The sequence below is a fragment of the Podarcis tiliguerta genome, assembly GCF_965153285.1.
Source record: "Podarcis tiliguerta genome assembly, chromosome: 2".
In the NCBI taxonomy this organism is placed as follows: Eukaryota; Metazoa; Chordata; class Lepidosauria; order Squamata; family Lacertidae; genus Podarcis; species Podarcis tiliguerta.
In genome coordinates this window covers 17,225,847-17,247,615 of record NC_139535.1, presented here as the reverse complement: position 1 = coordinate 17,247,615, position 21,769 = coordinate 17,225,847, and the positions used below count along the sequence as shown (strand labels likewise).

At 47.4% G+C, this 21,769-nt stretch overlaps 1 protein-coding gene across 1 annotated transcript; it reads right to left on the bottom strand.

Moving 5' to 3' along the window:
- Positions 1-898: 898 nt before the first annotated feature.
- On the bottom strand, positions 899-21,769 carry LOC310670977 (RING finger protein 39-like). The gene is made up of 3 exons (XM_083426876.1): positions 21,215-21,769; positions 4,076-4,101; positions 899-2,105 (listed from the first exon to the last, which is right to left on the bottom strand). The coding sequence occupies exons 1-3, from the start codon at positions 21,563-21,565 to the stop codon at positions 2,102-2,104; spliced, it is 381 nt and encodes a 126-aa protein (XP_083283002.1). The 5' UTR covers positions 21,566-21,769; the 3' UTR covers positions 899-2,101.

The window sequence follows — 21,769 nt, the reverse complement described above, 5'->3', positions numbered from 1 at the left end:
GGGAAACATAAGGGTCAGACCGAGTCCAAACCAAAGTCCAGGCGGAACAGCTCTGTCTTGCAGGCCCTACGGAAAGATGTCAAGTCCCACAGGGCCCTAGTCTCTTGTGACAGAGCGTTCCACCAAGTCAGGGCAAGTACCGAAAAGGCCCTGGCCCTAGTTGAGACCAATCTAACCACCTTGCGACCTGGGACCTCCAAAAGTTGTCATTTGTGGACCTTAAGGTCTTCCGCAGGGCATACTGGGAGGCATGAAGTGGCCTACTGATCAGGAATGGGAACCAATAGTGCTCGGACACCAACTCTCATCTGCCCCAGCCAGCATTGTCAGTGGTCAGGAATGATGGGAGTTGTGGTCCGGCAGGCTCGCAGCGTCCTCATCCCTGCTTCAGAAGATGGCCTCTGTTGCCGGTAGACAGGGATGATGGGAGATATTGGCCACCGACATTTGGAGGGCATCGTTATTGCTGGGCCTGAAGGGAGTTGTTCAGCAACATCTGGAGGGCTAAAGGTCTCTCACTCCCACACCAGAACCGCTCCTTACACTTAGAATCGCAACCCCCTGCAATGCAGGAATCTCGGCTAAAACATCAGTGACAGACGGCCACCCAACCTCTGCTTTAAAACCTTCCCGAGGGAGATCGTTCCCCTTCTGACTGTCGTGCCACTGTTAAAGACACGGAAATCCTGCTGTAGGGCAACAAATCAAGACTCTGGGTTTCAAATCTACTAAATTAACCTTGAATTGTGCTGCGTATTAGTTCTCCACATTACAGGGGGAAAGGAGAAGAAAATTGCTTATGTGATGTTATGCTAGGCCTTTGGGGAAATTTCCATTGGCTGTTCACTTAAACCTTCCAAGCCAACTCCTCACCAAAGAAAACAACCACAACCACATATTTCCTTTGGGATAATGCCTTTTTTTTTATTTACTTGTCCGTGGATTTACAGTTAAAAGTCCATTCCACGGATGGACTCAAATAACTCGAGACACACAAAAATTAAAATAATTATATATAGTACACGAAACAAACACAACGTTATTTGTGGGTATAATACATTTTCTTCCTTATCAGTAGTACAATATATTGTGGAAAGGGGAGTGGACTTTGGGGAAATAAGGTATGTACATTGAACTTCAAATTTCTCCCCTCAGATGGTACCTGGCTCAAGTTTAGAAGCTGGTTAGAATCACTGGCAGATTTTTTTTTTAAGCTAGCCAGACTGATAAATGACCACACAGCACCACCCACTGGTCATTTATGAAATAACTGCATTAGGAACTTCAGATCACTTTAATGCCTCTCAGTGAATACCAGTTCATGTCAAATAGTTATTACTTCTGCCATTTAACACGGTGTCAGCAGTGTGTACTAGACCCTGTAAAGAACAGAGAAACTGGGGGGTTTTGCCTAGAAGGTTTACACTTCCCAGACAAGGCAGACAAGAAATTAGCAGAAGAAGATGGCAGAGATGGATAAACTAAAAGAAAACCAATCATTCTTCTCCAAGATCTCATCTTCTGCCACGTCAAGTGACACTTGGAGGTACCAGAACTTCTGAAGACTTAGTCAAACGTGGAACCAGTCACTCCTCGCAGATTTAGCCTAACCAAAATCTGTTCTGCTCAGTTATGGCGCAGGACTTAATTCGAACCAGGGGATGACGGAAGCCTGAAATCTGATTCCAAACTCTAAACCCTAACAAAGTAAAGGGAGTCCTGCCATGTACGGAGCACATTTCCCGCCCGCCCCCCTCCCTCACCAAGCCAATGCATCTTGTAGCTTCTGAGACAGCTTGATATCTCTCTCTAGAAAATAACTTAAGCCCTGCAGCACGAGAGTCTCCCTAACTCTTGCAGGTCCATTCGTAAATCCAGAGCCTCATGCTTGGCTGAAATCTCAGTTTCTCCACCACTAGCAGCCCTCCCCAAATTTAGCTGCCCCCATGCCGTAGCCTGAGCCATTTGGAGATGGCTTGTTCAGCCATCTTGTTGAGGGTCTTCAAATCTTGGGAAGCAGGGATTGCCACTCTGAGGGGCTCCAGATAGGTTGTTCTGCAGGTTCAGGTGAATATGGGTGTCTGGGAGCATCCAAACCACATTAGCTGTGGAGAGAAAAATGAAGATACACAAACAATAAATATCAAGACTAGGATGGAAGGCAGCGCTTGCCTTTCAGGGTTCCAGTTGCTCAGTGGAGGAACCTCAAGGTTGTTTCTGTATAGGAGGTGTCAGACATCTTATTTTTATTTTATTCCATGAAATTTGTAAACCACTTGATTGCAAATAGAATCTCCAAGCGGTTTATAAAAAAGAAAGCAAACATTAAAATTATCAATAAAAAGGAGTTAAAAACAGCCATTTTTAAAAACGCAGAAAATAATTAAAATATAAAATAAGCTAAAAACATTAAAAATACTTGCTGGCTTCTACATCTGGATAGGCTTGTCTGAACAAAAAATGTTTTTAGCAGGCGCTTCCAGGCACAATTAAGATTGTGATGACATTTAATGCTCCTCAACAGTTCAGAGCCAATATATTAAAGGACCGTCCACGTCATGGAAGGGGAAAACAGTGGCATTCCGGTCATTGATGGACTACAACTCCCATGACTCAGTGGGTTTCTCCAGACTGTAGTCATGATGAGGGAAGCCACAGTGTATGATTGGTTGAGAGATCAGAGGAGCTGCTTCTGGCAAGCAAAAACACTTTGTCCTTCGAGCCGGAATCGAACCAGCGACCTAAGGATGGCTTAGACGACAATCTACAGTCCTCCGCTCTACCAGCTGAGCTACCGAAGGAACAAACCTGAAGCTTTGCCTTGTTCTTTTCAACTTTGGATGTGGCTTCCTTTTTAAAAATAGATAGCAATTAGCCTACAGGGCATGGAAGTGGAATTTCAATGAAAGCTTCCATATATTCCTTGAGAAATCTTGGCACAAAGTCATGACGCTGCTGAGGCAGCAGGGGCAGCTCTGGTACCTGTGTGGATCACAGCATCACCAAAAGATGATGAACTGAGATGTGGGGAATCCCTTATAGCAGAAATGGGAGTGTTCAGCCCTCCAAATGGTGCTGGGGCTGGTGGGATTTGGAGTTCATGACCCACTGAAAAGCCCCAGGGTTGCTCCCTCATCCTAAAATTTCCCTGGCCTGCAATTTGATACTCAAGCAGCTATCTTCTACAAACATGTTTAGGGCCATCTATAGTACGCGGGTGGCACTGTGGGTTAAACCACAGAGCCTAGGTTCAGTTCGAAAGCACGAAGTGCAAGTAGATAAATAGGTACCACTCTGGCGGGAAAGTAAACAGTGTTTATGTGCGCTGCTCTGGTTTGCCAGAAGCGGCTTAGTCATGCTGACCACATGACCCAGAAGCTGTACACCAGCTCCCTCAGCCAATAAAGCGAAATGAGTGCCGCAACCCCAGAGTCATCCGTGATTGGACCTAATGGAGAGGGGACCCTTCACCTTTATAGTACTGTTTGAGCCCGTGTTTGCAGGGCTGGATTTAGGGTTTGATGAGGCCCTAAGCTACTGGACGTAATGGGGCCCTTTACATTGTCAACAACAAATTGTCACTGTTTTTTGTGTTGAATATATGCTATGTTGTAATTTATGGACCTAATAGGTATCTAAAGCCATTTGCACATAACAAAATATGTATGTATTTTACCAAAGTAATTGTTGAACTGAAATACAATTAAGAAGTATATTAATAGTGAAATACAATTAAGAAGAAGTATATTAATAGTGAAAGTGATATTTTAGGGAGCAGGCTAGCAGGCGGGGCCCATTACTTACATCATTGGAGCCTACACAACACAAAACACTGTTGTTGTATGCAGGTTTTATTTTATTTGTTTTTTATCTTATATTTTGGAAATGTACATCCAGGTTTTTTCCCTTTAAATTTTTTGGAGGCCCACAAGAGAGTGGGGCCCTAAGCTATAGCTTGTTTAGCTTGTATATAAATCCGGCACTGTGTGTTTGGCTTACATAAAGCTGCCAGATTCAATGCCTGGCTAGGTTAGTTTTCAAGTATCTGGAAATCGAGAAGGTGGAGTAGACTCACCATCTGCAGACTTCTCTGATGACTTCCTGGAAAGAAGAGAGAGAAGGCAATATTAGATGGACAGGTCAAGGTGATAATCTTGTCTATATCGATGCAGCAGGAGCAAATGGAAAATGTGTTGAGTCAGATTCATATTGATTGGCAGTAGGTTCAGCAAAGTCAGAATTTATTCTATATTGTTTATTTATGATGGTGTTTATATACTGCACTCCCATAAAATACCGTATTTTTCGCCCCATAGGACGCACCGGCCCATAGGACGCACCATGTTTTTTGGGGGGGAAATAAAGAAAAAAAATTTTATTTCCCCCTCAGGCGCTTGTGGGGCCAGGAGCGGGGAGAAGCGCTTTTCTCCCCACCGCCAGCCTTCACATCAGGTCCGGGGACAGGGGGAAGACTCGCTGCGCCTCCCCACTGTCCCGGGAGCTTGTGGGGCAGGCAGCGGGGAGAAGCGCTTTTCTCCCCGCCGCCAGCCTTCACGTCAGGTCCGGGGACAGGGGGAAGACGCGCCGCACCTCCCAGCTGTCCCCGGAGCTTGTGGGGCAGGCAGCGGGGAGAAGCGCTCTTCTCCCCGCCGCCAGCCTTCACGTCAGGTCCGGGGACAGGGGGAAGACGCGCCGCACCTCCCAGCTGTCCCCGGAGCTTGTGGGGCAGGCAGCGGGGAGGAGCGCTCTTCTCCCCGCCGCCAGCCTTCACGTCAGGTCCGGGGACAGGGGGAAGACGCGCCGCGCCTCCTCGCTGTCCCCGGAGCTTGCGGGGCTGGCGGCGGGGAGAAGCACGCATCTCCCCGCCGTCAGCCTCTAAACCACATAGGGAGACAGCGGGATGGCGGCGTTCCGCCTCCCTGCTGTCCCCCGACCTTGTGGGGCTGGCGCTGCGGCTCTCCTGAAGCCTGGAGAGCGAGAGGGGTTGGTGCGCACCGACCCCTCTTGCTCTCCAGGCTTCAGCGAAAGCCTGCATTCGCCCCATAAGACGCACACACATTTCCCCTTCATTTTTGGAGGGGAAAAAGTGCGTCTTATAGGGCGAAAAATACGGTATCAGGGCAGTGTACAGCAATATACAAACTTTTTTTTTTTTAAAAAAAGACCATTAAAAGCCTTACAGATCAATCATGAAAATGACCAGCTACTCAATAAATTTTAAACAGCTGCATAGGCCCGTCTACATAGAAAACAAAGTAGAATGTTTCTTTGCACAAGCGTGATTTAATTGGAATTCAATGCCAAAAGATATACGGTGATGACCATTGACTTTGATGGCTCGTAAATGGAAGCAGTCACATCCACAGAGGATTATTTATTTATTTGCAATGTTGACTATAAGGGCCCTGTTGGATCAGGCCAGTGGCTCATCTAGTCGAGCATCTTTTATCACGGCAGCCAACCAGATGCTTATGTGAAGCCCCCAAGGAAGAGACGAGTGCCTCAAAAATCAATTGCTCCTATCTGCCCATTATGCTTATTTATTCCACATTATCCCAGTCAAGGCAGAGCTCTTATGAATGCAAACTAGACAATGCAAGTCTCCAAGACGAAGGGCTTGAAGGCAAGCGTTCCCAAGCCCAGATGAAGACATATCTTCCAGCATCTCACAAGTTAAATCAAGCCAGGCCATGCTTGTGTCACCCCCAGTTCTCATGCCAAAGATTGCTGTCTGAATGGTATCCCCTCCTGAACCAGGTACGCATTTTGTGCTGTATTTGTCCCTCCTGCCGTAGCCTGCTCTCCAGTCTCCGCAGGCAAGAGGTTATTTGGGTTAAAGGAAAATGAAACTGTCCTGCAGCAATAGGGATGGAAGAATCTGTGGTTCTCCAGGTGTTATTGTGAGCTCCCATGAGCCTCAGTCAGCACAGCCAGGGGCCAAGGATAATGGGAGTTTAGTCCAAGTGCATCTAGATGTTTACAAGTTCCTCCCTGCAACTCTGGCCTGATGGTAAGGCAGCTCCTGGTTGCTCCTCCAGAATAGTGAAGAAGAAGAAGAAGAAGAAGAAGAAGAAGAAGAAGAAGAAGAGGAGGAGGAGGAGGAGGAGGAGGAGGAGGAGGAGGAGTTTGGATTTGATATCCCGCTTTATCACTACCCGAAGGAGTCTCAAAGCGGCTAACATTCTCCTTTCCCTTCCTCCCCCACAACAAACACTCTGTGAGGTGAGTGGGGCTGAGAGACTTCAAAGAAGTGTGACTGGCCCAAGGTCACCCAGCAGCTGCATGTGGAGGAGCGGGGAAGCGAACCCGGTTCACCAGATTACGAGTCCACCGCTCTTAACCACTACACCACACTGGCTCTCTAGTGAAGGGGAGCTAAAAGAGATGGGTGGAGAACTAGCAGAAGGAAAAGAACTCTGGCTCCTCCAAATGGTTACTGGTCTCTTGCTATTATTATAATTCCAGGCTTTGCAAGGAAATAAACTATGGTGTTGTGTTTGCTATGTCAGGGTAGCTAGCATGATGTTGCTGGACTCCCATCATCCCCTGCCAGCATGGCCAGTGGTGAGGGATGATGGCAGCTGGGGTTACAACCACATTTGGTGGGTGGGACATTGACTCCTTCCATGTGCTTATTATTTAAAGGGGCAGGCCCACTATTTTGGACAAGCAGACCCAGATCAAGGTACGAAATGAATTGCTAAATTGAAGGGTGCATGTGCATGTCTGAAAAACAAGGCAATGAGCTGCGAAAGGACAGGGCTCACAATGACACAGTTTCGACTCTTTAACCGAATTACAAATTTCAGTAAGTGCAATTTTGTCTGTCCCTATGGGCAGGCATGTTTGCCTAATTTCCCTCCTCTACACAACTAACACTGGTCCACCAGTGTGCCTTATGCGGTCACCCTAGTGAAAAATCTGCAATTTGCAGGGAGAACGCTGCTATGGGATTCGCTATCCTCCCAAGAACTTGTGTGCTCCTAAAATCTCTCCTTTCCCCAATAACACTTAAGTAGGCTATCCCACCCACAGAAGATCTGTACCTTTAACAGTTGTACAGTTGCCTGAAATTCAACGGATGCAATCATGGTCACCTTTGTGTTGGGAAAAGCTGTGCCTGTTTAATGTCTGCCATGCAGCTGTTAACGATGGTGAGACTGGCTTTGGTGGGGAAAAAGTTGGTGCCCCTTCCATGTACACATTTGGACACACATGTATAAACACCGACAACTGGGAAACACTAGCCTGCAAGCGCTCCAATTGGAGAACAGCCTTTACCAAATTTGTCATGGGCTTTGAAGATGCTCGAACTCAGGACAAAAGGGAGAAACGTGCCAAGAGGAAGACATGCTTGGCAAACCCTCACTGTGATCAGCTCCCGTCTGGAAACCTATGTCCCCACTGTGGAAGGACGTGTGGATCCAGAACTGGCCTCCACAGTCACTTACAGACTCACTGTTAAAACCGTGTTCATGGAAGAAGGAGAAGGAGAAGAAGAAGAAGAAGAAGAAGAAGAAGAAGGAAGAAGAAGAAGAAGAAGAAGAAGAAGAAGAAAGAAGGAAGAAGAAAGAAGGAAGAAAGAAGAAGAAGAAGAAGAAGAAGAAGAAGAAGAAGAAGAAGAAGAAGAAAGAAGGAAGAAGAAGAAGAAGAAGAAAGAAGGAAGAAGAAGAAGAAGAAGGAAGAAGGAAGAAGAAGAAGAAGAAGAAGAAGAAAGAAGGAAGAAGAAGAAGAAGAAGAAGAAAGAAGGAAGAAGAAGAAGAAGAAGAAAGAAGGAAGAAGAAGAAGAAGAAGAAGAAGAAGAAGAAGAAAGAAGGAAGAAGAAGAAGAAGAAAGAAGGAAGAAGAAGAAGAAGAAGAAAGAAGAAGAAGAAGAAGAAGAAAGAAGAAGAAGAAAGGAGAAAGAAGAAAGAAGAAGAAGAAGAAGAAGAAGAAGAAGAAGAAGAAGACTCTGTGTGCCACCTGCTCACCTGGGATTCCACGTGCTGTTCATGCCTGATAATCAGGAGTGGTTGGCTACGACCCAGGCCAAGGCATGGAGCAATATAAACACACCATTGTCTTGGGCTGCCTTACCTAATGGTTGGCCTACGAGTGATTGAGTCACAAGGGAGGGTGGTGTCCTTGAAATCCTTCCCATCAGTTATGTGCCTTGAGCCTCAGCCGTGCCAATTAAAGTTTGCAACCTTCGCTCTGCTCCGCAGCATGCTCCAGCCACTTGATGCACATGAGGTCACCCACAACCACCTCAGCCTCCAGGAATTTATGAGCTGCCTGTGTCTGGGGCAGAGGTGTCAGGCACGAGTTTTCCTCCAGCACCACGGGCTCATCCGTCCACAAGGATGCCATGATAGTCTCCCGTATCTAAAGCAGCGTACGAAGCTCCCTTATCCAGAGTTGAATCCTTGGTCCATCTAGTTCAGTATTGTCTACACTGACTGGAAGAAGCTCTCCAGCCTTTCAGGGAGGCTTCTCTCACAGCCCTGGAGAAACCAGAGATGGAACCTGGGACCTTCTGGACGCAAAGCAGATAATCAACACCTGAGCCAAAGTATAGGAACACAGGAAGCTGCCCTCTACTGAGAACCAGACCCTCCAGCTCAGTATTGTCTACACCAGGGTTTCCCAGAGTTGGTTCTCCAGCTGTTTTTTTGGATTACAAATCCCACAATCCCTAGCTAACAGGACCAGTGGAAAGGGATGATGGGTGTTGTAGTCCAAAACCAGCTGGAGGCCCAAGTTTGGGAAAAACTGGTCTACACTGGCTGGCTGCAGCAAAACAGGGTTCCAGATCAGGTTCCAGATCAGGATCCTCCCCAGGCTTACCTAGATTGAACCTGGAACCTCCTCGTATTCAAAGCAGATGCTCTAACCACTGTGATATGGCTGAGACTTGTAGCTCCGCGAGGGGAATACGGGTCACCTAACAACTCTCAGCACCTTTAACAAGCTGCAGATCCCAGGAGTCTTTGGGGGGAAGCCATGACTGTTTAAGGCGGCATGATAGTGCTTTAAATGTGTAGTGCGGATGGAGCTAGAGTGATTGCAAGAGCAGAATACCTTTCACTTGTACAGGACAAGAGAACTTACCGTGCGCATGCACACACCCCAAATCTGCTCTAGAGGTCCCCCCACCCCTCTGGAGAAGATCTGGGTTGGGAGCAGAAGGAGAGGGAGCTCTGTCTAGTTGGACTCAACCCAAACTGATGGGAGCAGCTCAATGCCCCAGGTGCCAACATGTCAGGCGCCTCGGGTGAAAGTAGAAGCATAAGAACCACCAGAAGATGCCACTACAGTGGTACCTCGGGTTACATATGCTTCAGGTTACAGACTCTGCTAACCCATAAATAGTACCTCGGGTTAAGAACTTTGCTTCAGGATGAGAACAGAAATCGTGCAGCAGCGGCGCAGCAGCATCGGGAGGCCCCATTAGCTAAAGTGGTGCTTCAGGTTAAGAACAGTTTCAGGTTAAGAATGGACCTCCGGAACAAATTACTGTATTTTTTGCTCTATAAGACTCACTTTTTCCCTCCTAAAAAGTAAGGGGGAATGTGTGTGCGTCTTATGGAGCGAATGCAGGCTTCGCAGCTATCCCAGAAGCCAGAACAGCAAGAGGGATTGCTTCTTTCACTGTGCAGCGATCCCTCTTGCTGTTCTGGCTTCTGAGATTCAGAATATTTTTTTTCTTGTTTTCCTCCTCCCAAAACTAGGTGCGTCTTGTGGTCTGGTGCGTCTTATAGAGCGAAAAATACGGTAACTTCTTAACCCAAGGTACCACTGTATTTAGAAATCTCAACCCGTCCAAGTGATTGTGTGAGAGCAAAACATGGCTATGGTGTCAGCAATCCACAACTCACCAGTGCACAGCAGGTGTGTCCTTTTGTGGCATGACTACGTATGCCTTATATTTACATAGTTAAATATAATGACTGTTTTCTCACTGTGTGGCCCGGTTCGCCCCTGTTTCCTGCGATGTGCGCTGCTTGACATTATTAGACGGGAGCATCTTTTCCCAAAAGTACTTATTTGACTAGGTACGTTCTGCCATGCATTAGTGACTCATCCAGCTTTGCCAGCTTCTAATGAGCAACTTTATGGATTCCAGGTGCGATGCTGCTGGCAAAAAGAGACGTCTTGCGTTGGTGCAGCTCGACATGACTGCTCCTTCGCAGATAGCTATCGGGTTTTGCAGCAGAGCCGCCCACCACAGACTACAGGAGCTGCCTTCCAGGTGAAGAGGGAGAAACGGTGGCCTGGAGTTCCTCCATGTCATCTTCCATTGAGGTTCTGAACTGTTCCCTGCAGCTGTGCCAGATCAGCATCAATGGGCTGATGTTAACAGTGACTGGGTAGTGGAAGAGCTGTAGCTTAGTGGTAGAACCTCTGCCTTGCAAGCAGAAGGTCCCTGGTTCGATCCCTGGCAACTCCACGTAGGGCTGGGAGAAAATCTTGGACAGCCATTGAGGACAATGCTGAGCTGGACAGCCCAATGGTCTGAGTCAGTGCTAAGCATCTGCCTCAAGTTTATCACTGCGGAGTAAAATTTTCACCAGCTCATTTCTGAAGGTCAAGCTGCTTTTAAAGAGCTGGCACGGGTGGCGCTGTGGGTTAAACCACAGAGACTAGGACTTGCTGACCAGAAGGTCGGCGGTTCGAATCCCTGCAACAGGGTGAGCTCCTGTTGCTTGGTCCCTGCTCCTGCCAACCTAGCAGTTCAAAAGCACGACAAAGTGCAAGTAGATAAATAGGTACCGCTCTGGCGGGAAGGTAAATGTCATTTCCATGCGCTGCTCTGGTTCACCAGAAGAGGCTTAGTCATGCTGGCCACATGACCTGGAAGCTGTACGCTGGCTCCCTCGGCCAATAAAGCGAGATGAGCGCCGCAACCCCAGAGTAGGCCACGACTGAACCTAATGGTCAGGGGTCCCTTTACCTTTACCTTTAGACAAGGTTGTGGTTAGCTGGCCACTCTATCTCCTGCCCATTATTTTTATGGTACTGGCTGTCCACCCCACTGTATTGCCTGCTGCATATATGTGGCACACCTGAAGTCCTAATTGCCCCAGCAGGTGGGGCAAGCAAGGGGAATGACAAAGTCGTGGAGGGAGGAATGAGCAGAGAAGCATGGCGGAGCCACGGCTGTTACCTTTCCTCCTTCTCCAGCAAAGGATCAAAAGGGCAACGTCCCGTATCAAACTTAAGAGGGAACAAACCTAAACTCCAGGTGTGCCAAACAGCAGGGAAGCGGGAGCAGGGACTAAGCAACAGGCAAGTGACCTGAGGCTGCTGTGCTATCCATTGCATCAACACATTTAAAGGCACAGGTCTCCAGGTTGCTGCCAGGGTGGTGTAGTGGTTAGAGTGTTGGACTAGGATCCAGGAGACCAGGGTTCAAATCCCCTCTTGGCCACAAAGCTCACTGGGTGACCTTGGGCCAATCACTGCCTCTTGGCCTAACCCACCTCACAGGGTTGTTGCGGAGATTAGAGGAGGAGAACCATGTACACCAGCTTGAGCTCTCTGGAGAAAAAGGCAAGATATACGTGTGATTTTTGTTGTTTGTTGTTTAGTCGTTTAGTCGTGTCCAACTCTTTGTGACCCCATGGACCAGAGCACGCCAGGCACTTCTGTTTTCCACTGCTCCCGCAGTTTGGTCAAACTCATGCTGGTAGCTTTGAAAACACTGTCCAACCATCTCGTCCTCTGTCGTCCCCTTCTCCTTGTGCCCCCCATCTTTCCCAACATCAGGGTCTTTTCCAGGGAGTCTTCTCTTCTCATGAGGTGGCCAAAGTATTGGAGCCTCAGCTTCAGGATCTGTCCTTCCAGTGAACACTCAGGCTGATTTCCTTCAGAATGGATAGGTTTGATCTTCTTGTAGTCCATGGGACTCTCAAGAGTCTCCTCCAACACCAGAATTCAAAAGCATGAATTCTTCAGCGATCAACCTTCTTTATGGTCCAGCTCTCATTTCCATACATCACTACTGGGAAAACCATGGCTTTAACTATACGGACCTTTGTTGGCAAGGTGATGTCTCTGCTTTTTAAGATGCTGTCTTTAAGATGCTGTTTTTAAGATACGTGTGATAGATAGATAAATAAATAAAAATAAAATGCCAAGCCCTGAACCAATGGCCTCTTGAGCACCACGCTATAATTATCTGTAATTTTCTACAAGCAATAGTTGAGCTTAATTGGTGGATGTCGTCCGGAGTCATCAGCACACGACAGGTGGCGTTCAGGATGCAGACACAAGTGACAATGTCCCTGCCCTGAGAGCATTGGGTTTGTTTGTGAGGTCAGGGCTGAGACGATGCCAACTTTTATTTCCCCTGGAACTGTCAGGTGGAGTTTCTGATTCCTTACCAGTGATGTTGCATACAGCCAAGGACAGGAAGTCTCCCTGCCATTTCCTCATGCCTGGAATACTAGAAGTCTCTGACATGGTGCACTCATTGCTGTACACATCATTGCTGCTCTGTGTCCTGGCGCTTGGTCACTGTTCTGCTGGGTCGATTGCATCACTGTGGTATTGGACTAGGATCTGGGAGATCAGAGTGCAAATGCCCATTCAGTCGTGAAGCTCACTGGATGGCTGTAAGCCAGTCACCATTTCTCAGCCTAAAGTACCTCACAAAGTTGTTGGAAGCTGCGCAGAGTGGGCTGGGGCAACCCAGTCAGATGGGTGGCATATAAGTCATTTATTATTATTATTATTATTATTATTATTATTATTATTATTATTAGAGGGGAGGGAGCAGAATTTAAAATCTTAACATTCTTTTAACCCTGATGGGTCCGAAGTGAGCATAGGAACACCTCATAGCCTAGTATAAGACACTTGTGATTGACACTAATATGGTGTGTCTTGCACTAGAAGCAGGAGTTGCCAACCTATGGGCACATTTGGATTTTTAAGTGAGTGTCATGGGTGCCGCACTCTCTGGTCTCTTACAGTATAACTAATTGGAGTGTCAGAAACTACATAGAGCTATCTATTGCACTTTGAAGTGCTTTTGAACTGCTAGGTTGGCAGGAGCAGGGACTGAGCAATGGGCGCTCACCCCGTCGCGGGCATTTGAACCGCCGACCTTCTGATTGGCAAGTCCTAGGCTCTGTGGTTTAACCCACAGTGCCACCCGCGTCCCATGTTTATATGGAGCTACAGTTCATCTGCCACAGTTTCAATTAGAGACTTATTTTAGTTTTAGGATCTGGCTGGAAGGTAGCTTTGCATCTGCATGTTTTGATCATCTGTGAACAGGCACAATCCTAAGCAGGCACTTTCCACTGAAAAATTCAAGCAGCCAGTCTTCCTTCCCAGGAATGTGGCCTCTCCTCATCCAAGAGATCATAGAGGCTGAGATCTGAGACACCCTGAGTGCTTTTCATGCATTGTGTCCATTGTAAAATGGTTCACCTTCCCACTTCACCAATTGGCTTGTTGCTCAAGTAGGAGTGCCATATGTTGTCTAATTCATTACTGAAGTCCCAAATCCCATGTTGATGTGGAACCATTTTCCATCTGCCACAATTTCAGTTACATTTAGAAGAAGAAGAGTAGTTTGGATTTGATATTCCGCCTTTCACTCCCCTTCAGGAGTCTCAAAGCGGCTAACATTCTCCTTTCCCTTCCTCCCCCACAACAAACACTCTGTGAGGTGAGTGGGGCTGAGAGACTTCAGAGAAGTGTGACTGGCCCAAGTCACCCAGCAGCTGCATGTGGAGGAGCGGAGACGCGAACCCGGTTCCCCAGATTACGAGACTACCGCTCTTAACCACTACACCACACTGGTTATTTATTTACTTAAATAAATAAAAATCTGCTCATATATCTGTCTCCTTTGTAATAATCCACGCCATTCTACCTGTCCTCGTATGATGACATCTCTTTCCAAAACCATCCTTTCCCAAGGGCCTGATAATCATTAGGGCTGTGGCATGTTCTCTGGACAGGCTCGACCAGATTGAGAAATTAGCCTTAATCAAAGGGATCCTGATCCCATCAGAATCCTCACCTCTCCTACGGATCTGTCATTTTGCCAGGTGCATTCCCTGCCTCCTCTCTCCACTTTCTCTCTTCGCTGCTGTGTTCGGTCGCCATTATTAGAATGCTCTTCTGTCCTGCTAGACCCACCATGGCAATGATGAGCCAAATCTCTTGAACAAATGAAGTAGGCTTCTGTTGCCAATGTCAAAGGACACTAGGGAGAGGTCTTGGCTCAGGGCTACAGCATCCCATGGAGACAACCTGGGACTCTCTGCTTGCAGAGCAGGTGCTTTATCATAGAGCTACTGACAGGTGTGCATGTTTTAGCAGTGATGATCTTTTCTGGTTTGTGTGTCCAATGAGCAGGCTGGCCCAGAGCTGTTGTCCCAGGAAGTGTCAGTCTTGGTGCTTTGCAGCTGTGTAACTACGGCCAGTTAAGACTCCTAATCCTTCGAAATGGGATGATCATAGGTTGTAAGTTAAGGGATGAGCAAGCGGGAGCAGTCACATGGACACCCTGCATTTCAGACCCTTTGTGCTTACACCTACCTCTTTGGCCAGCTTGTTGGCTTAGTATTCTGGGGTGACAATTAAAACCTTCTAGGCATGTACGCACCAAAGCAAACACCTCTTTGCTTTTATTGAGTGGTTAGTGATATTGCTGCAGGTCTTATAAGGTATGAGCAATAGCAATTTAATGCAGATGTATAAAGCCCTGAGTGATTGAGCCCCTAATATAGTGGTACCTTGGTACTCAAACGCTTTGGTTCTCAAACTCCGAAAACCTGGACGTAAGTGTTTTCGGTTTTTGAACATTTTTCGGAAGCCGAACATCCAGTGCGGCTGTTGGCTACTGTTTCCGGGGCACCTGCACCAATCAGAAGCTGTGCCTTGGTTTTTGAACATTTCGGAAGTCAAATAGACTTCCGGAACTGATTAAGTCTGGTGCTTTTGTTTTTTCTATTTATTTTGTGTTTTTGTTTTTGAGGATTTTTTGATTAATTTGTTTTTGTGACTGTGTGGAATCCAGTTCAAGTACTGATTCATTGATTGATTATGTGTCTGCAGAAGTGGATAAAAGCCCCCCATCCAAACAATGACTATCATCAGTGCAGGTAAGAAAATAATAATAATTTTAATTTTTATCAACTACAATACTGTCTTCTTGATTTTATAGTACAGTACATTGATTATTGCTTTCATTTTATGGATCAGTGGTCTCTTTAGATAGTAAAATTCACATTAAATTGCTGTTTTAGTTGTTTTTAAAAGTCTGGAACGGATCAATTCGTTTTGCATTACTTTCTATGGGAAAGCACACCTTGGTTTTGGAATGCTTTGGTTTTGGAATGGACTTCCGGAATGGATTAAGTTTGAGAACCAAGGTACCACTGTACCTGAAGGAGCATCTCCACCTGCCTGGGTGCTGAGATCCAAAGGTGTGTCTGTGCATGCATGCTATGCCTTTAAAACACATTTTCCCCTTCAAAGAAGGGCAGTTCCCTGCCAATTCTCCAGAGCTCCACAGTCACAGTGGAAATTATTCAACCCCCCCCCCTTGCACATCAGGTTTATTATCAGAAATTCCAGACTTTCAGCTGTTTGCAATGGGCAAATCAAACAAAAGCAATTGAAATAGCTCAGCACAATGGAAGTTTCATAGTTCCCCCAAATTCAGCTGAAAATGCAACTTAAACTGGTATTGCAACTCACTGATGTTCAACCCCCTGAACAGAATCGCTCACAACAGCACAAATACAACAGGTATTTTCTCACACACACCTGATGCAACTAATAAAGGGCTCCATTAGTTGTACCAGGTGTGCTTGAGCTGGAACACATAGAATACCTGAACTGGCTAGGGGTTTGCTGAATTTGGCTGCATGTTAGAAATATGGCTAAGTCAGGTGACCCGAAAAAGCGGTTTCTTTCGATGTCACGCAGCCCTGAAAAATCGCTTTTTTTCATTGTTTACGTATGTAGCGACAGCAGCTAGCATTCTTTATGCACAGAAATGGAAAGATGAAGAAATTCCCACCAAAGAAGAATGCATCAGCGAAATGATGGACTACACTGAATCAGCAAAGCTAAGAGCTAAAATAAGAGAATGGAAGCCCTTTCCGGACAACTTAAATAAATATTTTAATATGGTAAATTCGCAATCAGGATTTGAACTGTGAGCAACAGAAATAATTAGAGATTATTGTATTATGGTTTTGATATTAAAGAGTGACGAGAGCAATGAGATAGAATTTAAAAAAGAAACCATGGAAAATGGGATGAGAAGTCGATAAAGCAAAAGAAGAATTTATTATGTATTGGAATTTTATGTGAAATTTGTGGAAATTTAATAAAGTATATTATTTTTAAAAGGTGCGTTTTTCAGGGCCAGATTGCGTCGCCAGAGTGCACGAGACAGCGGCACCCAAAATGGCCACCGAGATCTCGTGTGAAAATAGGAGATGTCCCATTTTTTCCGGGACACTTGGTGGGGATGTTCTTATCCGTGGCTTATTTGAATCCAGGTGTCTTCAGTCCTAGTCAGACACAGAGGAGCCCACTCCTAGGCCAGCGGATCTCATAAACAAGACAGAGCACTGATCCATGTAGCTCAGCCAGTGTCTTCACTAGGGGTGGGCTGCCTTTTGTCTCTGTTGTTGTTGAACTACAACTCCCATCAGCCCCAGCCGGTGTGGTCAGTGGTCAGGGATGATGGGAGCTGGAGTCCAACAATGCCCAACAGTGAAAACTTTTTGACCTCACTTTGCCTGAAAGACTCAAAAAAATATATGCCCTGTTTCAGCAATGGCATCACTCATTGGCATGTGCTGCCATCCTGCTGCCCCACCAGTATTGCTGCGTATCTTGCCTGTCGAGAACAGCAAGGCCACTCTATCTGATCTCCACCTTAGCTATGTAGGAGATGCTGAAGCAACAGAAGGCGAAGGATTTGTGGGATGTGCCCGATAAATTGTGGCTGGTGCAATCCGGGAAGGCAGGTCAGGCCCATGAAATTTCCACTGCACGAGGTTCTTCCACTAAATTCCAAATTCCGTATTATGTTTTGCCCTATTCTGTTTTGAGTAGGCATTATGTAAGGAAGGCTGGATCTTATCAGATTATCGTCTTGTTGCAGCAGCAAGAAGGCACAAGTTTTAAGACTTCCAGGAGAATTCAGTGTAAAAAAACACAAGAGGGATGTTGTAACTCAAATCTGGGCTTGCGATCAGACTAAATTCATTACCGATGGAAATGGATTGGATTACCCTCAGGATAGTGTATGATAAGAGCAGCAGGCTTTGCATACACACACAAACATAAAACCTTGCTAGGCTCTCATCTCTGCATATTTGCAAGAAGAGAAACCACTATTTTAAAAACACCCGTATGACTATCATCCTCCTGCAATATGTAATTATTACATAATACATAGTTGTCCATTTTTGCGGCTTTTCTTTCCGTCTTCTGATTCTCCTCTTTGCTTTTTCCTGTAGTATCAAGTTTCTTTCTCTATCTCCTCCTTCCATGAAGATTCTAGTTAAGGTTGCCAACTTCTTTCCCAGCCCACGCACCTGCGCCTTTCATATAGCAGCTTGCTCTGCAGACCTTAGCAAGTGATTATGCATATTTCCATGTCTTAAGAAAGATTCACTGGCTGATATAGGCAGCTCAAGCTGTAGTCGAAAGAGACCATGCCTCTTTCCCAACCGCCCCTGGTTAGTTGGCCGCTGTAATTCGAGTCCAAAATCTGAATCAAATATCTGAGATTCCTGCTCCATTAAGTGTTCATTCTACTCCTTTCTCTTGCAATGCGTTTGGAAACCCCCCTTCCAGAATGGAGGTCACTAGGTTTGCCAACTTTTCCCTGCCTCTACGAAAGCTAGCCCCTTACTTTTTTTGATTTTATTCATTATTTTTCACCACCCCACCCTCATCAGCCCCAGCCAGAACAGCTAATGGTCAGGGATAATGGGAGTTGTAATCCAGCAAAATCTGCATAGCTTCCAATATGAAAATAGGGGTGTCCTAAGTGGGTGGCGCTGTGGGTTAAACCACAGAGCCTAGGACTTGCCGATCAGAAGGTTGGCGGTTTGAATCCCCATGACGGGGTGAGCTCCCGTTGTTCGGTCCCTGCTCCTGCCAACCTAGCAGTTTGAAAGCACGTCAAAGTTCAAGTAGATAAATAGGTACCGCTCCGGCGGGAAGGTAAATGGCGTTTCCGTGTGCTGCTCTGGTTTGCCAGAAGTGCCTTAGTCATGCTGGCCACATGACCCAGAAGCTCTACAGCGGCTCCCTCGGCCAATAAAGCAAGATGAGCACCACAACCCCAGAGTCAGCCACGACTGGACCTAATGGTCAGGGGTCCCTTTACCTTTAAGGAAAAGCAAGACATTCTGGGATCAAATCAGAAACTGGGACGGCTTCTATCATTCCAGGACTGTCCCTGGAAAATAGGGACAATTGTAGGCTCTGCATCTGAAGGGCAAAAACTTCCCTGTCCCTCCAGATAATACAAAGCGGTTTTGCTCTCCTTCCTCTTTCTATCTGCCGCTCTGAAATCCAGGCTACCTGTAATGCTAATGTCAACGGCATACCAGATGAGCCTGTTTTCCGTTTCGGTTGAGGCATTTTTTACGTGTGTGTGTGTGCGCATGTTATTTTAAATGTGGAAATCCTGGGGACTGGCTGTCTGACGGTGCAATCCTAGACATGTCTGTTCAGTTCCGCTGAGTTCTGCGGGGCTTCTTTCCGTGCAAGTGGGTATAAGGTTGAGCCTCAGGCTGGACAAATGCAAGACAATGAGGAACATTTCACTGTGTGGGTCAAAGGCATGGAGCCTTGCTCGGATTCAGTGGCGTAGCGTTGGGGGTGCAGGGGGGGCCGGCCGCACCGGGCACAACATCTGGGGGGGCGCGCTCGCACTCGCAGCTCTCTGCCCCTACCTGGCTCACTTACTCTCTCTCACTGCAGTGCTGGCAGTGCAAATCCGATCCGAGCCGCCGGGTCGCTGCCCACTGTGGAGGGGAGGGTGCCAGGCGTGCGGTGCGGTGCGGTGCGGAGAGAGAGCGAGGGACTATCTGGGGGAGGGACAGTGCAGCGGGGGGGGGGCGCAAATTACTTGCCTTGCCCCGGGTTAGGGGGCGCAAATTACTTGCCTTGCCCCGGGTGCTGACAACCCACGCTACGCCACTGCTCGGATTTTGAGGAGGGTGAGGTTTCGGGATCTCCAGAGATCCTTCTCTCCCCCTGCTCCTTCTGTAAAATGCATCCTTCTTAAAGGTGATATACAAATAATAAGAGTTCTTCATGGGCATCATGCCCTGCTTTGTGTTTATAGAATAACAGAGCTGCAGAGCTGGATGTTCAGCCCCACGCAGTGCAGGAATCACAGGTCAAGAACCCCTGACCATCTACCTCTGCTTTAAAACCTCCAGTGAAGGAGTAGTCCCTAGAGCGTTTCTCCAGGGGAGCCTCCAAACTAACAGGCCTGCCTTCTCACGTAACTCGAGTGTCCCTGCTGTCTTGCCATGGCTCCCTAAGTCTGCAGGAGGGAAGGGAAAACCTTGGGTCTCCCAGATAACAACAAATCGGACCGTTCACCCATCTAGCCCTGACCGCGGTGGCTCTCCAGAGTCTCCAACTCTCAGAGTCCTTCCCAGCCTTCCCTGGAGGTGCCGAGAATTACCAGCGTGCAGAGAGCATTCTCTGCCGCTAAGCACCGGCCTCTCCCGTAGCTCGGAGGAGACAAATTTGCTCTGCTTGAGAAAATGTATGAACACGGCTGGAGGGGAATTTCCCTAGGGAAACAGCACATGGTGACAGGGTAAGGGGAAAAAAGGCCTGTCGTATTGATCCATGTGGCTCCCTCACCCTGTGGTTGCTATACACCCAAACTGAAAGAGGTCCAGTGTCAGATCTTCATCATCTTATCATACCCACGTTTCTCCCATGAAAATAGGGACGTCCTAAGGAAAAACAGGACATTCCAGGATCAAATCAGAAACTGGGATGGCTTCTGTAAATCTGGGGCTGTCCCTGGAAAATAGGGACACTTGGAGGGTCTTTCTTATGAAGTCTGCTCCTGATGTTCTAGGCCAGGCTACTGAGGTTCTAGAGCAGGGATGAGCAGCCTGTTGTCCTCCATATGCTGTTGGATTTCAGCTCCCACCAGCCCAAGCCAATGGTCAAGGATGGCAGAAGGACCATGTGTTTCCCCATCCCTCTTCTAGGCAGAGATGTTTTGGACTACAATTCCCATCAGCCCCAGCTGCAGTTGTAGTCCAGGCACCAAGCTGGCAAAGGCTGACATACGAGGAAGGGGAAAGGAGGGGTATCTCTTGCTGCTGGTTAAGTCTCTGGTTTTCAGTTATTGGTGTTGTCCAACTGTAAGAAAACATCCCTGTGCTCTTCAGTATCTGCTCTGTTTTCTTGGCTTTAATTGCTGGAGTAACAGTCAGAAATTCAACAGGAACTGTTTTCTGCATCCCAGTGCTGGGGAAAAGCTTCACTGACTGAATTTCTGCCTGTCCTCTTAAAAGCAGAAGTGGACTGCGACTTTCTTTCCACACTCAGTCTTGTGCTGCTCATTGTTTATATTCAGTTAAAGGGAAAGGTTTGAAATGGACCTTATACAATGGTACCTCAGGTTACATATGCTTCAGGTTACAGACTCCCCTAACCCAGAAATAGTGCTTCAGGTTAAGAACTTTACCTCAGGATGAGAACGGAAATTGCATGGCGGCAGCGGGAGGCCCCATTAGCTAAAGTGGTGCTTCAGGTTAAGAACAGTTTCAGGTTAAGAACGGACCTCCGGAATGAATTAAGTACTTAACCCGAGGTACCACTGTATAGCAATAGATCTTCCTGGTGAAGGAATTTGTTTAAAAATGTGAAAGAAAGAAAAAACACAGGACCCTGGATTCCTGCAAATTTATCTCAGATTCTGCGACAGAAGCCTTTCCATGAAAGGTGGTAGCTTAATTGGAATTCATGCTTTCTTCATGGAAAGCCCTTCCCCCGAGACCTTTAGGGGCCGGTTGCGGTTGTTCCTTGGGGAAGAAGGGCCAGATGCAAATGCAATAATACCAAACAAATCAATTCAGCGATGAGAGGCACTCTGCACATACTCAGAGACCTTCTATCCTCTTTTTTTTTTGCAATTTCTAGAACTGAGTCCTGACATTGACCCTTGGGGAGCCCCGACTCCCCTTACTCTCGTGTCATACCTTTTCCTCCTGGATGCCGGTTGCAGGAATCCACCCCCCACGGCGCCTCCTGGGCTTGGGTGCGAGGGGCACGTGAGCCGTCTTGGCGTTGAGATGCTGGGTGATCTTGACCTCCACCGCCAGCTTGACGTTGGTCCGCAGGTTCTTCCTCTCGAAAACTGCCTTGCACTGGGGGCAAGAGAGTACCCTGGGGCCCTTTCCAGTCGCGGCCGCCTCTTCCCAGTAGCGGGTGATGCAGGCCCGGCAGTAGCTGTGATCACAATCCAAGATCACCGGGTCCTTGAAGTGCCCCCTGCAGGCGGGGCAGATAGCTGCCTTCTGCAGCTGAGCCACGAGCCCTTTGCCTTCCATGCTGCGTGTGTGCGTCTCTGTCTGTGTGTTCTGTGGTTTGATGCTGCCAGCCAAGTGCTTGGCTCTTTATAGAAGGGGGTGGGGCCACTGGGGAGGTCTGGGGCGGAGCACCTCCCAGCTCCAGCTGCAGGTAAACAACTCTTGCACAACCAGCCTCTTCGCTCCGCGGCGAGCTCAGCTTTCTCTGCCAAGATGTGGCAGGAA